This window comes from Triticum dicoccoides, chromosome 2A (assembly GCF_002162155.2).
Source record: "Triticum dicoccoides isolate Atlit2015 ecotype Zavitan chromosome 2A, WEW_v2.0, whole genome shotgun sequence".
Lineage (NCBI taxonomy): Eukaryota > Viridiplantae > Streptophyta > Magnoliopsida > Poales > Poaceae > Triticum > Triticum dicoccoides.
Genome location: NC_041382.1, coordinates 1,739,811 through 1,750,784, shown reverse-complemented (window position 1 = coordinate 1,750,784; position 10,974 = coordinate 1,739,811). Strand labels below are relative to the sequence as shown.

The 10,974-nt window shown below is 44.7% G+C and overlaps 1 protein-coding gene across 1 annotated transcript; it reads right to left on the bottom strand.

The window, feature by feature from the left end:
* Positions 1 to 6,619: 6,619 nt before the first annotated feature.
* On the bottom strand, positions 6,620 to 7,202 carry LOC119352584 (beta-1,2-xylosyltransferease XAX1-like). Its single transcript, XM_037619158.1, has 2 exons — positions 6,765 to 7,202; positions 6,620 to 6,710 (listed from the first exon to the last, which is right to left on the bottom strand). Exons 1-2 carry the CDS (start codon positions 7,200 to 7,202, stop codon positions 6,627 to 6,629), a joined length of 522 nt encoding a protein of 173 aa, XP_037475055.1. The 3' UTR covers positions 6,620 to 6,626.
* Positions 7,203 to 10,974: the final 3,772 nt, after the last annotated feature.

The window sequence follows — 10,974 nt, the reverse complement described above, 5'->3', positions numbered from 1 at the left end:
TCCTCAAATGGCTTTGTGTACTCGAAGATATCATTTTCGGCATTGAGGCCAACAATGATGCGGCACAATCGCCGTTTTTCTCTGCACCGCCTTGCCAATAATCTAAGCAAGCACTCCTTTCGCTTGTTGTATGTAGCTTGAGGTGTACTTTCTTGATTGCTTTTGTTATTGGTACTGGGTTTGTTTGTGAGAAATTATTGGTACTGGTTATCAAGGGAGAGATGGAGGGAGTGAGGGGGTGAATGAGCGGTTCTACTATGTTCTAACACTTTCTTTTGATTTTAGGTGTATGTATGGATGGCAGCGTTTTCTTGGTATACGACTGAAGGATGTGTGTAGCTTTTTATTCTGTTGGACAACTGGATGTTCTAGACTGGCATAATTGAGTTATACTTAGTATTCAGGACAAAGTTATTAACGAAGGTTGACTTCGATAGGATGCAAAATTCAATAATATAGTATACTTGGGTCATAGTATGCGAGATGATTGGATTGTCATTTGCTATTAATTTCATTAAAACAATGTTATTGCCATTAAAATTTGGGCAGAATTATTTATAGTTCATGATTTTAAGAAAATTCACTTGGTTAGCTCATACATCTGAAGTGTTAGACGAGGTGAAATGATGATGAATAGTAAGACTACCCACAGTGGAAGTAACATAGGTAGTAACATCACACATATCTAGATAAAATAGATGATGTGGCAAGCAATAAATGAAGAAAAAGAGACATGTGGTAACATAGCTAGTTACTAGTAGTATGAGTAACATCACACATATCAAGGTAAGATGAGTCTATGACATAATAAATGAAATGTTGCATGTTACAACATATATGTTACTCCCCACTATAGAGGTAGTAACATAGACTAGTAATATTGGCATGTTACTACTCTATGTTACTACCCATTGTGGCTAGTCTAAGGAGGAAGTGGGACATCGGGAGGAACTTGTTGAAGCTGGGAAAGCAAAAGTAAGAATGCCTCTCCTGTGTTTTTAAGAAATAAAACAGTCGGTGTACAAATGTTTGACCCAAGCAGGGAAAAGAATGCTAGCTTCTTGTGCATGGGAGAAGATATGTAAGAATATATTAGTTTATTTCTTGGAACATTGGTTAGTTTACGGCTTGATACTTCATACGTGCCATGTCACTCCCACAAGCGACAGGGGGATCTCCTCGCCACCGCCCAACCCTACACCCTTCGCTTGTACCTCCCAGGCAGCGCGGGACGACATCTGCAAGCGGCAGCGCCGTGCTTGCGTGGGTCGGTGGCGCGGCGTCAGGCATTTGTGCCAGCGGTGGTGACCTGTGTTGGCGGCACGGTGGCGGCATGGCGGCTTCATGAGATCTGGATGTCATGGTGTGTGGCTAAGATCCGGTCTGGACCTTCCGGCTCTGGCTCCTGGACGACTGTGGGCGGCGCGGGGTGACCTTCTGGTGAGCTCTCTTGACAGTAGGTCGTGGTTGATGTGGTCTTTCCCATCGAATGGCATACGACCACCAGTGGCCTCGCGTCGATCTGTGCTGGCGGCGGCCGCCCAACCCCACTACAACCCATGAGAGCCATGGAAGCCCAATTAATGGAGATGCACGGGGGTGGGCGGGAAGATAAACTGAGTGAATAGCAAGTTTTCTTATTCTTGCGGTACAGGTACAACTGCAACCACTTGGGCTTTCCATAATTCTATAGAAAAAGGCTCGACTGGTGTAAGAACATGCCGTGCTCCGCTGAGGGATGAAGAAATCAAGTCAAACTTCATTTCTAGGCGATTGTTTCTTAGGTTACTCCCATATTATAAACATCAAAACAACAGGATATGCATACTTTCTCAAGTACGTCGTAACAGGTTGTACTGAAAATAAATAAAATGTCATCAAAGGTTTACAATGCAAGCTAATACCTATGTCTTGATTTATTGGTCGTCTTTGTATTTTATGCTAAACTTTGACCGTAGATTTAATTAATAAAATGGTAATGCATGTCAGGACAAATTATATCTTTGGTTTCGTATTTGAACATAGTTTTGTATGTTATTACTTTTGCTATGTATAACTTATATTCTATTAGTTATTATAATTTTGGTCATAACACGGCACTAAATATGATGGAGACTAATAAAACATGACGGAGGTAGTATGAATAGGAAGGGTAATATCGCATTACCACTAGTAGAAAACCGGCCTTTTGTCCCGGTTCATAAGGGCCTTTAGTCCTGGTTCTTGAACCGGGACTAAAGGGTCGTTACTAATGCCCTCACCCTTTAGTCCCGGTTCAAACCAGAACCGGGACAGATGGGCCTCCACGTGACATGCCCTCACCCTTTATTCTAGACTGAATCGGAACTAATGGGCTGACTCAGGCTGGACAATTGCCCCCTTTTCTACTAATGTACCCCGGATTTGTCGGATCTGTATTGGTATCACGCGCTCGATGAAACGCGATGTGGACTGACATCTAACGGTGGAGGGAGGCGCACGGCGATCAAGGCCGGTCGGCAACCTGCGCGCGTCCAGCGTCCAGTGCTTGGAGATTGGACTGCTTGGAGATCGGAGGCACGAATGCTGGAAACCTGCCGCCATTGACTCACGATGGCACGTCTCGTGGCATACATGCGTTCATGCGCCGTGTTTCGTTGTTCATTTCTCCCCGAAAAACAAATAAAATATTATACTGTTAGATCCTTAGTCCGTTCATACTGCAGCATCCTAGTGCGCCGCCCCGCCGGCCTCACCAGTGACGCTTGCCGCACAGGTTTCCCCCAAACGACAACCACACGGGTTGCCCCCGCTGGCCTCACCGGTGGCTATAGAATCTAAATATATATATTTTAGCGCACAAGCGATATTTCTTTGACATAATATTAGCTCTTGTGCGGTAAACATCTTCAATTATATTTTATTTGATTCTTGTGACATTTCCAAAAAAACAGCATATATATTGACCATATGTGTCCCCCTAATGTCCATCGCTAAACATAATCATGCTACAACAAATGGATTTTCATATAAGAATATTTAACGAAGTACGATAAGTCCATTGTTAGTGAATAGCATTGCTGGCCAGCACTGCTCGTACATACAGGTACGTGTACTAGGTAATAATGGCGATCGCACGACGACTTAACTATCAGATGATAAGAGTACGGGTCTGAAATAGTATATTTTCCTTTCAGACCACCCGTACGATCTGAGGTCATTTAATAATACTAGCACAAATGCTCGTGCGTTGCAACGGGAGCTGTGTTTTGATTTTTGGTTAAAAAACGGATTTCAGCTAAATTTTGGCCATTTTCGCCTGGGACGGAAAGTACCGAAACCTTTCGGCCGAAAAATATATATTTTGGTGAAATTTCGGCCACATCACTTTGCGAGTCACCCTTCCCCACAACTTATAGTTCATGGGCCTGTAATGCTCCTAGTATTAATTGATATTTCAAACAGGCAAGCACAATCATAAATCTAAGCTCTTAAAGAAATAACTCATTAATTAATATACAAATACAACATAAAAATGTCAAATATTTGAGCCGCATTTCTATTTTCTTTCCCTCCAAAGCAATGTTCTATAAATATTCAAACGACAATCAAACTTCCTTCTTATTTAAGTAGCCTTATACAATCCTTCCTTTTTAAGGATCTTACCCGTTTGAATCCTTCCTTATTTTTTGATCACACAATCCTCCTTCCTTTTAACTATTATTATTTTGGCTAAATTTTGGCCATTTTGGCCTGGGGCGAAAAGTACATTTCGATTGAAAAATATATATATTTGTCAAATTTCGGCCCCACTGCTTCGCGGGTCTCCCTTCCCCACAACTTATAATTCATGGACCTGTAATGCTCCCGTGCGTTGCAACAAAAGAAAACCAAAAAATAATGGGATACAGAGCCGGCTTTGTGGTAGGGTTTAGTGCTTTTATAGAAGGCCACCATCGAGATGGGCCGTTGCTAAGGAGGAGCTTAACTTGCGCAAGCAGAGATTACAGTTGAGAAGGGCGACCCCGAGGGAGGTCAATGGCATGGTTGCAAGCAGTGGCAACAAAGTTGTTCAGCTATCATCAACCCAGGCAATAGCGTGCTCAAAATTTTCAAGACCACTATTTTTGTACCGAGTGAATTTATATGTATCGTAGTCAGGAATAATAAAGTTCAAGAATATATATAATACTGACAAAATAACAAACATACAACGTCCAAAAGATACATTGGTACCTGACAGAGTGACGATCATCATGATAATCAAAATAACAAACATATTTTTTCTCATACAGGTTATTGATCTATTAAGATCATCGTACTGTCGAGAATGAAATCTGTGTACCGGATCATCTTGAGATGCAAGCAATATATGCTAGCACCTGTTAGAGACACCTGATTATCCATTTTCCCAGTATCGATACGTTATTCGTTTCTATTCGATGCCGATAGTCACAAAACAGTTTCTTCCTGTGATTAACTGCTTAAAAAAGCAAGGGAAACACTTCCCCTCATACGTCTGATTGTTTCCCATCATCAGACCAATCCTATACCCTCGATTCGGCTTCCATCGCATGGCTGAGAAGCTCTCCCTCGCTCCCCACTCCCACACACCCATTAATCACGGAAGGAAGGTGCCAACTAGCCCGTTAATCATGCACCCACGATTAGTGGGGAAACCAAAACAGATCCATAATTGGTCGCTTCCCTGTCATTCTGGCCACGCCCATGTCCATCTCCATACTTTCCGCGACATGCACTGCTTAGGGATTGGAGCAGTGGTTCGTCGTTCAGATCAGCACGAGGTGGTTGTAGCAGTTCGCATCCTCCGCAAAGGCAGCCGCTGTGACCACTCCGGCAAGCGGCAGATCCAATCTGATAAATTGCTAGATGCCGGCCACCACTGTTGCCTCCACCACCGGTTCAACGAGGCTGCACATCAGCGACCTTCCTCGTCTCCCGTTCCCATATCTCATGGCCATAATGCATGTCTCAGAAAGGCCAACAATCCTGCTGCACTATCTATTGATTTGTATTATTTCTTGTTAATTTCACAGTTCAAAACTGCACGATGCAAACAATTGATACTCTTACTTGGATGCAGATTTGTCACCGTCTTACTTCCTCCACGACTCAGTTGCTTCGGGGCTGTCAGGGAATACAATATCAAGGACGGCATGGCAAACAAGATCAAGGGGCTTCGGCAGGGGCACCCCAGCTTCTACCTGCCCGCGTCGTGGATCACGCCTTCAACCACGATGCCTAGGTCACATTTGAATTAGCGAAATTCGATGTATGGAAGCAATTTGACTTTACTTGGCAGTAGACCTTTTTCTCTCTTTGTAAACTAACCAAGAATTCATATGAACCATGTGTAATTATGATGAAATATGTTTCTCTATAATGGAAGCAAAATAACATTTTATTGGGAGCAATTCTCTAGTCCATGGAGACAAGATCGTGATGCTTCCAAAACATGTGTATTTTTCTTTTCTGATAGAAGAAGGTTTGAAACAATCGTCTTGTCGATGGAAGCAAGATCGTGATGCTTCCAAAACATGTGGATTATTTTTCCTTTTTAAGAGAAGAAGGTTCGAAGCAATTCTCTAGTCGATAGAAGCAAGATCGTCATGCTTCCAAAACATGTGGAATATTTTTCTTTTTTGACAGAAGAAGATTTGAAACAGTCGTCTTGTCGATGGAAGCAATATCGTGATGCTTCCGAAACATATGGATTATTTTTCATTTTTAATGGAAGAAGGTTCGAAGCAATTCTCTAGTCGGTGGAAGCAAGATCGTGATGCTACTGATACATGTGAAATAATTTTTCATTTCTGACGGAAGCATATTTGAAGCAATTCTCCATTACTATGGTCGATGAGAGCAAGATTGTGATGTTTCTGAAACATAATATAATCTTAGATAGGAAAAAGATTCAAATAAATCGAAGAAGATATTCACCGCATAAGCAAATTCACCAATCAACGCAAACATAAATGAATTACAAACAGAGGTAGAAGCACGTGCATCTGATGCAGATTTGGTGTTGGTTAAAAGTTTCGCTTCCTAGAGCAACCTACCTAAAATCTGTAAGTGGCATGGTACTAAATCGAAGGTTGCATATCGCCAAATAATTACATGTAATTAGAGGCCCACTTAACGGCCGGCCCACTAAAGTGCATGATTTGTCGAAGCAATTTATGTAGGCTGGATTCTGTACGTACGAGAAATAACTACCCAAGCTCGTTTTAAAGGGGGCAGCGAACGCATCAGATTAGATTAATCGTAGGGCTCATGAATGGTTTGATGGGAGGCTGGGCATCAGTAGTCAGATGCCTATCGCTGCCCAGAAAGCAATATCGTTCCATCTCATTAGTTTAAGCTTATTAACGACTCCTAGTATGAGAGACCAAATATCAAACTGGGCAGGAGATGTATAAACATCTACTTTACACGATCATGTGCATATACATACCTGAAGACGTGAACTCATGCCCCTGGTTGTTGGCTTGAAAGATCGTCACTTTCCTACAATCACCAAATAGGATTAACCGGTGTCCACGACGGTCGGCTAGGTTTGTACGCATCAGTTTTTCATGTGTACGTATGAGCCGGGGATGACAACAGAGACGACGGCGCCGCCGCCGCTACTCCTGCAGCTTGTCGATGGCCTGGAGCAGGAAGGGGCGGAACCTGGCGAGGTTCACCTTCACGTCCTGCTTCATGATGGTCTCGGCGAGCGCCTGCCACCCCTGCTTGTGCAGCGCCTTGGGGTCGCTGAACACCAGGTGCTCCCTCGGGTACTTGTCCTTGAGGCTCGTCTCCTCCTCGTCGACATAGTACTCCACGTACCGGAGCTGCATGTCCCGCGCCGGCTGCCCGTAGAAGTTGGTGGCCATCCAGTCCATGTTCCCCCACGGCACGATCTGCAGCACCACCGCCTGCGTCGGCTGGAAGATCTGGTTCGTCAGCCCGGCCCTGTGCACCGCCAGCAGCACGTCCGCCGCGTTCACCAGCGCCACGAACGCCCCTGCCTCCGCCACCGTCACGTTGAACCCGAGCTCTGTCGCCGCCGCCGCCACCTCCTCCTGGTTCAGCAGCTTCCGCGTGCCCCCGCAGGAGATGATCAGCATCTGCGGCTGCATCCCCGGGGCCTTGGTCGTGGGTTTGAAACTCACGTGAAGTATTTTTTGCATTTCTTTTTCCTTTTGACCAGGCCCCATCACGCGGTTGACAGGAACGATCAACACGGCCCAGTCGAGCGAGCCGGAGGGACGAAACGGCGACTTATACGAATTGACGTACGCGACCAATGAACAGTTTTTTAGTACCACCTCGCATACACGTTTTAAATTCAAAGTGAAAGCGTAAACTTACGGGTAGAAGCGTATTGTGATGGTGAACCCGACAAAGTCAATCCGTGCTTTATTATTATTATTATTATTATTACTAGCACAGATGCCCGTGCGTTGCAACGGGAGGAAAAAAATCTCACTCGCCCATATGTAGCCCCCAAGTCTTAGGTAGGACCATGGTTTTCAATTTCAGTTTGAGAAAAATTTCAGCACCAACCGAAATCACTGAAATTCAGTGTATTTCAGTGATTTCAGTTTCCATTTCAGCCAAATGACCGAAATATTCACTTGAATTCAATTAAAAATTTGAAAAAATTTAAAAAAAATTGAAAAATATTGGAATTGTTGTGCTATATTGAAATTGCTAAAATATTTTGGCCGAAACGTAATATTTCAGTGTCTGCTGAAATTACTGAAATTCAGTGAATTTCACCGAAATCTCACTGAAAGTGAAAACCATGGGCAGGACTGCCAATTGTGTGTAAACAACCCCACCATGGCTGCGATGTGAGACACGCCCGCGACGTCCCAGCAGTAATGCAAGACACATCTGCCCTTCTCCCGCTAGAGCAATTCCACCCTCCACCACAGGAACTTTGGATCATCCTCCCCCGCGACCCATGCAGCAGCACCAACAGGACGCACACCTAGCATAGAGAACCCAAGAATTACATAGGGAGGTTAGGGTATAACAACCAAGGATTCCTTGCAATCCTCGGATGAGAGAGGAGGATTTATGGGCGTCTGAAGAGCTTGGAGTTCTGTCCAAATTAGCAAGAAAAAGAAGGGGTTCAAGCCGACTAATAAGTCTTGTATGGAACCAAGGTAGCAATATCTCTCACTTTCCATCTTTAGTAGAAGCACACAAAGCAAATTTAACAGTTGATTTCACATTCCACTTACTTTCTACTGTGTAAGTGAAAATGGCTACTCCAATAAGTAACAAACTATTAACTCCATCTAAAAGTTGCACATCGAGACTGAGTTATGGTGATTGCAAGTTTTATTCAGCTACCTTGAGCAATTATATCCAAAGACGCATCTTATATTTTAAAAATTGACATGGATAATTACTATTTTCTTGAACCCGGGACATTATTCTCACGTACTTGGAACAATATTCTTGAAAAGAATGCTTGATTTACTAACAATCACATGGCGATGGCTGAGTAGACTTGATAAACAATTGTTGTTGTCCAAGTCGAGGAGCTAGCATAGGATGATGTGAGAGCCGCCTGGACAGATAATCATTAATTGTATCTACTGGTCTAGTAGCACCTGGCACCGTCCCAAAGATCTCAGTTTCGGGTATGATGCAATGAAGCCGCTATGGTTATCCTGGTAAACATGTAAACATGACAAATCCAAAAATGCCTAACCATTAATACATTGGCAGCCTGCAAGTATTTCTTAGCTCTAACCCTCCATGTTCAACAACATGCTCTTGGCAACACCTCAGAAGGTGCTAAATTTGTGCAGGACAAACAAAATATAAAGTTAGTAATGCCATTCAACATTATTAATTGGTTTTTAGTTCTAGAGATATAGGATTATCTTAGAAAACCTTTCACTATTGTTTCACTAACCTGTTGTTCAATATTCCAGAAGCCATAAAGACGTCGTAGTAGCCGTTGGCAGCATTGTAGCCATAACTTGTATTGCCATTTGAATACACCTTCGGACAACAGTATAATTAAATGCATGTTAGCCATAATTTATCGTCGAGTAGATAATAGTTCACCAGAAAAAAATGTGTAAGATGTAACCTACTGCACGAACACCTTACTTGATAGGTTATACTTGCGTCCAGCGAACACCTTGTTTGATGATTAAGTAGAAACATAATCTCCGGCAGAAATCATCAACATTCCCTAAAAAAAACTCAATATTTCTACATATAAATAATTATCATATTACAATCTGATCAGAGAACATGAAGCAGACCATAATTGTGAAACACTGAAGATTATGTGGCCTTGTTGATTCCAGCGTGAAGGGCAAGGAGCAGAGGGGCATACCTGGTGGTTGTCGTCGGGCCATCGTCTACGACATGGCCTACCTGCAGGTCGTTGGGAGGGTGTCGTAGATGTTGCTGCAAGTTCCGGCTCCTCTGCTGCGGCTACGGGAGCTCGGCGCGTCGCATCTATAACCAGCATTCCACTGGGAACAACTTCAAAAATCCAAGCAATATTTTTTTTCAGGCATGCTTTTGGAATTGGTTAACATAGAGGCCTAGGCACATATTTGATAAGACAAAAACACGGAAACAACCATTACCACTAATAATGAGTGAAAGGTGATTTAGTTTCTAAGCATAAAACTGAATCAGCTTAACTGATCATGCTTATGCCTCTCATTTAGCAAAAACTCCCTCTATACCATAATGAGTTGAGCTGCTAGAACGACATCTATTATGATACAGAGGGAGTATAATTCTTGTGTATTTGGTGCCTGAAACTTTTACCAACTAAAACTACTCTCGGAAGACAGTTTTGAACATCAATTTTTAGACTAATGGATAACGATAAAGATTACAATAATTTAGATGCATATATTTGGTGCACTTAATTCATCTCAGAGAAACACACAATTCGCTGGAAAAATAATGCCAAGCCCAATAGTACTGAGCCATACCATTCAATTCCTGTTCTTGATCTCGCCCTGCCGGCATCTTTGCTCTGGCCGAGCTCGCCGTAGTAGTCCCTCACCAACGATCTCAAACAGTATGGTGAATGTGAAACTGAACCCAGCTGAAAAATAAAGAAAATCTGAAATAAACTGACCCAAAATCAAATCAGAGAGACACTTGATCTGGTTGGTGAGGTAACCGGGTTCCTGAGTGGAGCTGGTCATGCCGCATGCAGACCGTGGCGTTGTGCTGCTGTGTGCAAACCATCGAGTTTTGAGTTGCTGCCTCTATGCCCATAGCTCTGCGGGTGCCCAGCCGCACGAGCTCCACGTCAAACACTTCAGCCGTCCACTCCTCGCGCACCACCGACTGCACGACAGGTCGAGCGCGCCGCCGACGCCGTCCTGCATGGATGCGTGTGTCGGGGACTTGCAGGTGAGGAGCTCCAGTAGGAGCACTCCCAAGGAGTAGACGTCCGCCTTCAGCGTGGGCTGCCATGTGTCCAGCACCTCCTGGGCGCGGTAGCCGCCGGCGCCTGTGATGGCGAACGTGCGCGCAGATGGGGTGGAGGCAGAAGTCGGGGAGCGCGTGCTCCCTCGTCTCCGCCGATCTCGGCCGCGCCTGTTGCTGCTGCTGCTGGCGGCGGCAGCGGTTGCTGCTAGATAATGGGATTGTCTTCGAGCCCGGTGATGGATCGCGATGAAGACGGGAAGGAAGGCCGGCGAGGTCGGGATGGCGCGGATCCGGCTGCAGGAGGTTGATTCCGGCCTAATCCGGGCGAGGTGGCGTTAGTCGTTGGCCATGGCTGCTCCTGTAGAAGAAGGGGAGAGGCAGTCCTTGTGTGTGTGAGAGAGAAACAGAGGGGAAAGAAACGGAGAAGAGGGAGAGTAGGGAGAGGGGTACGAGGCGTGGAGGTCCGGCGGCGCGGCAGCCTGTGGCGAGGCCGAGCGCGAAGGCGGCGGGGCGGCGAGGGGCTCCCGGATCGGCGGGGGAAAACATCAAAGCAACCAG

Bases quoted from the DNA above. Each gene is read 5' to 3' on its own strand.
- LOC119352584 (XM_037619158.1), bottom strand. From the start codon at position 7,202: ATGGGGCCTGGTCAAAAGGAAAAAGAAATGCAAAAAATACTTCACGTG. The intron at 6,711-6,764 runs GTGTTCAGCGAC...GCGCTCGCCGAG, and splicing joins AGTACCCGAGGGAGCACCTG to ACCATCATGAAGCAGGACGT.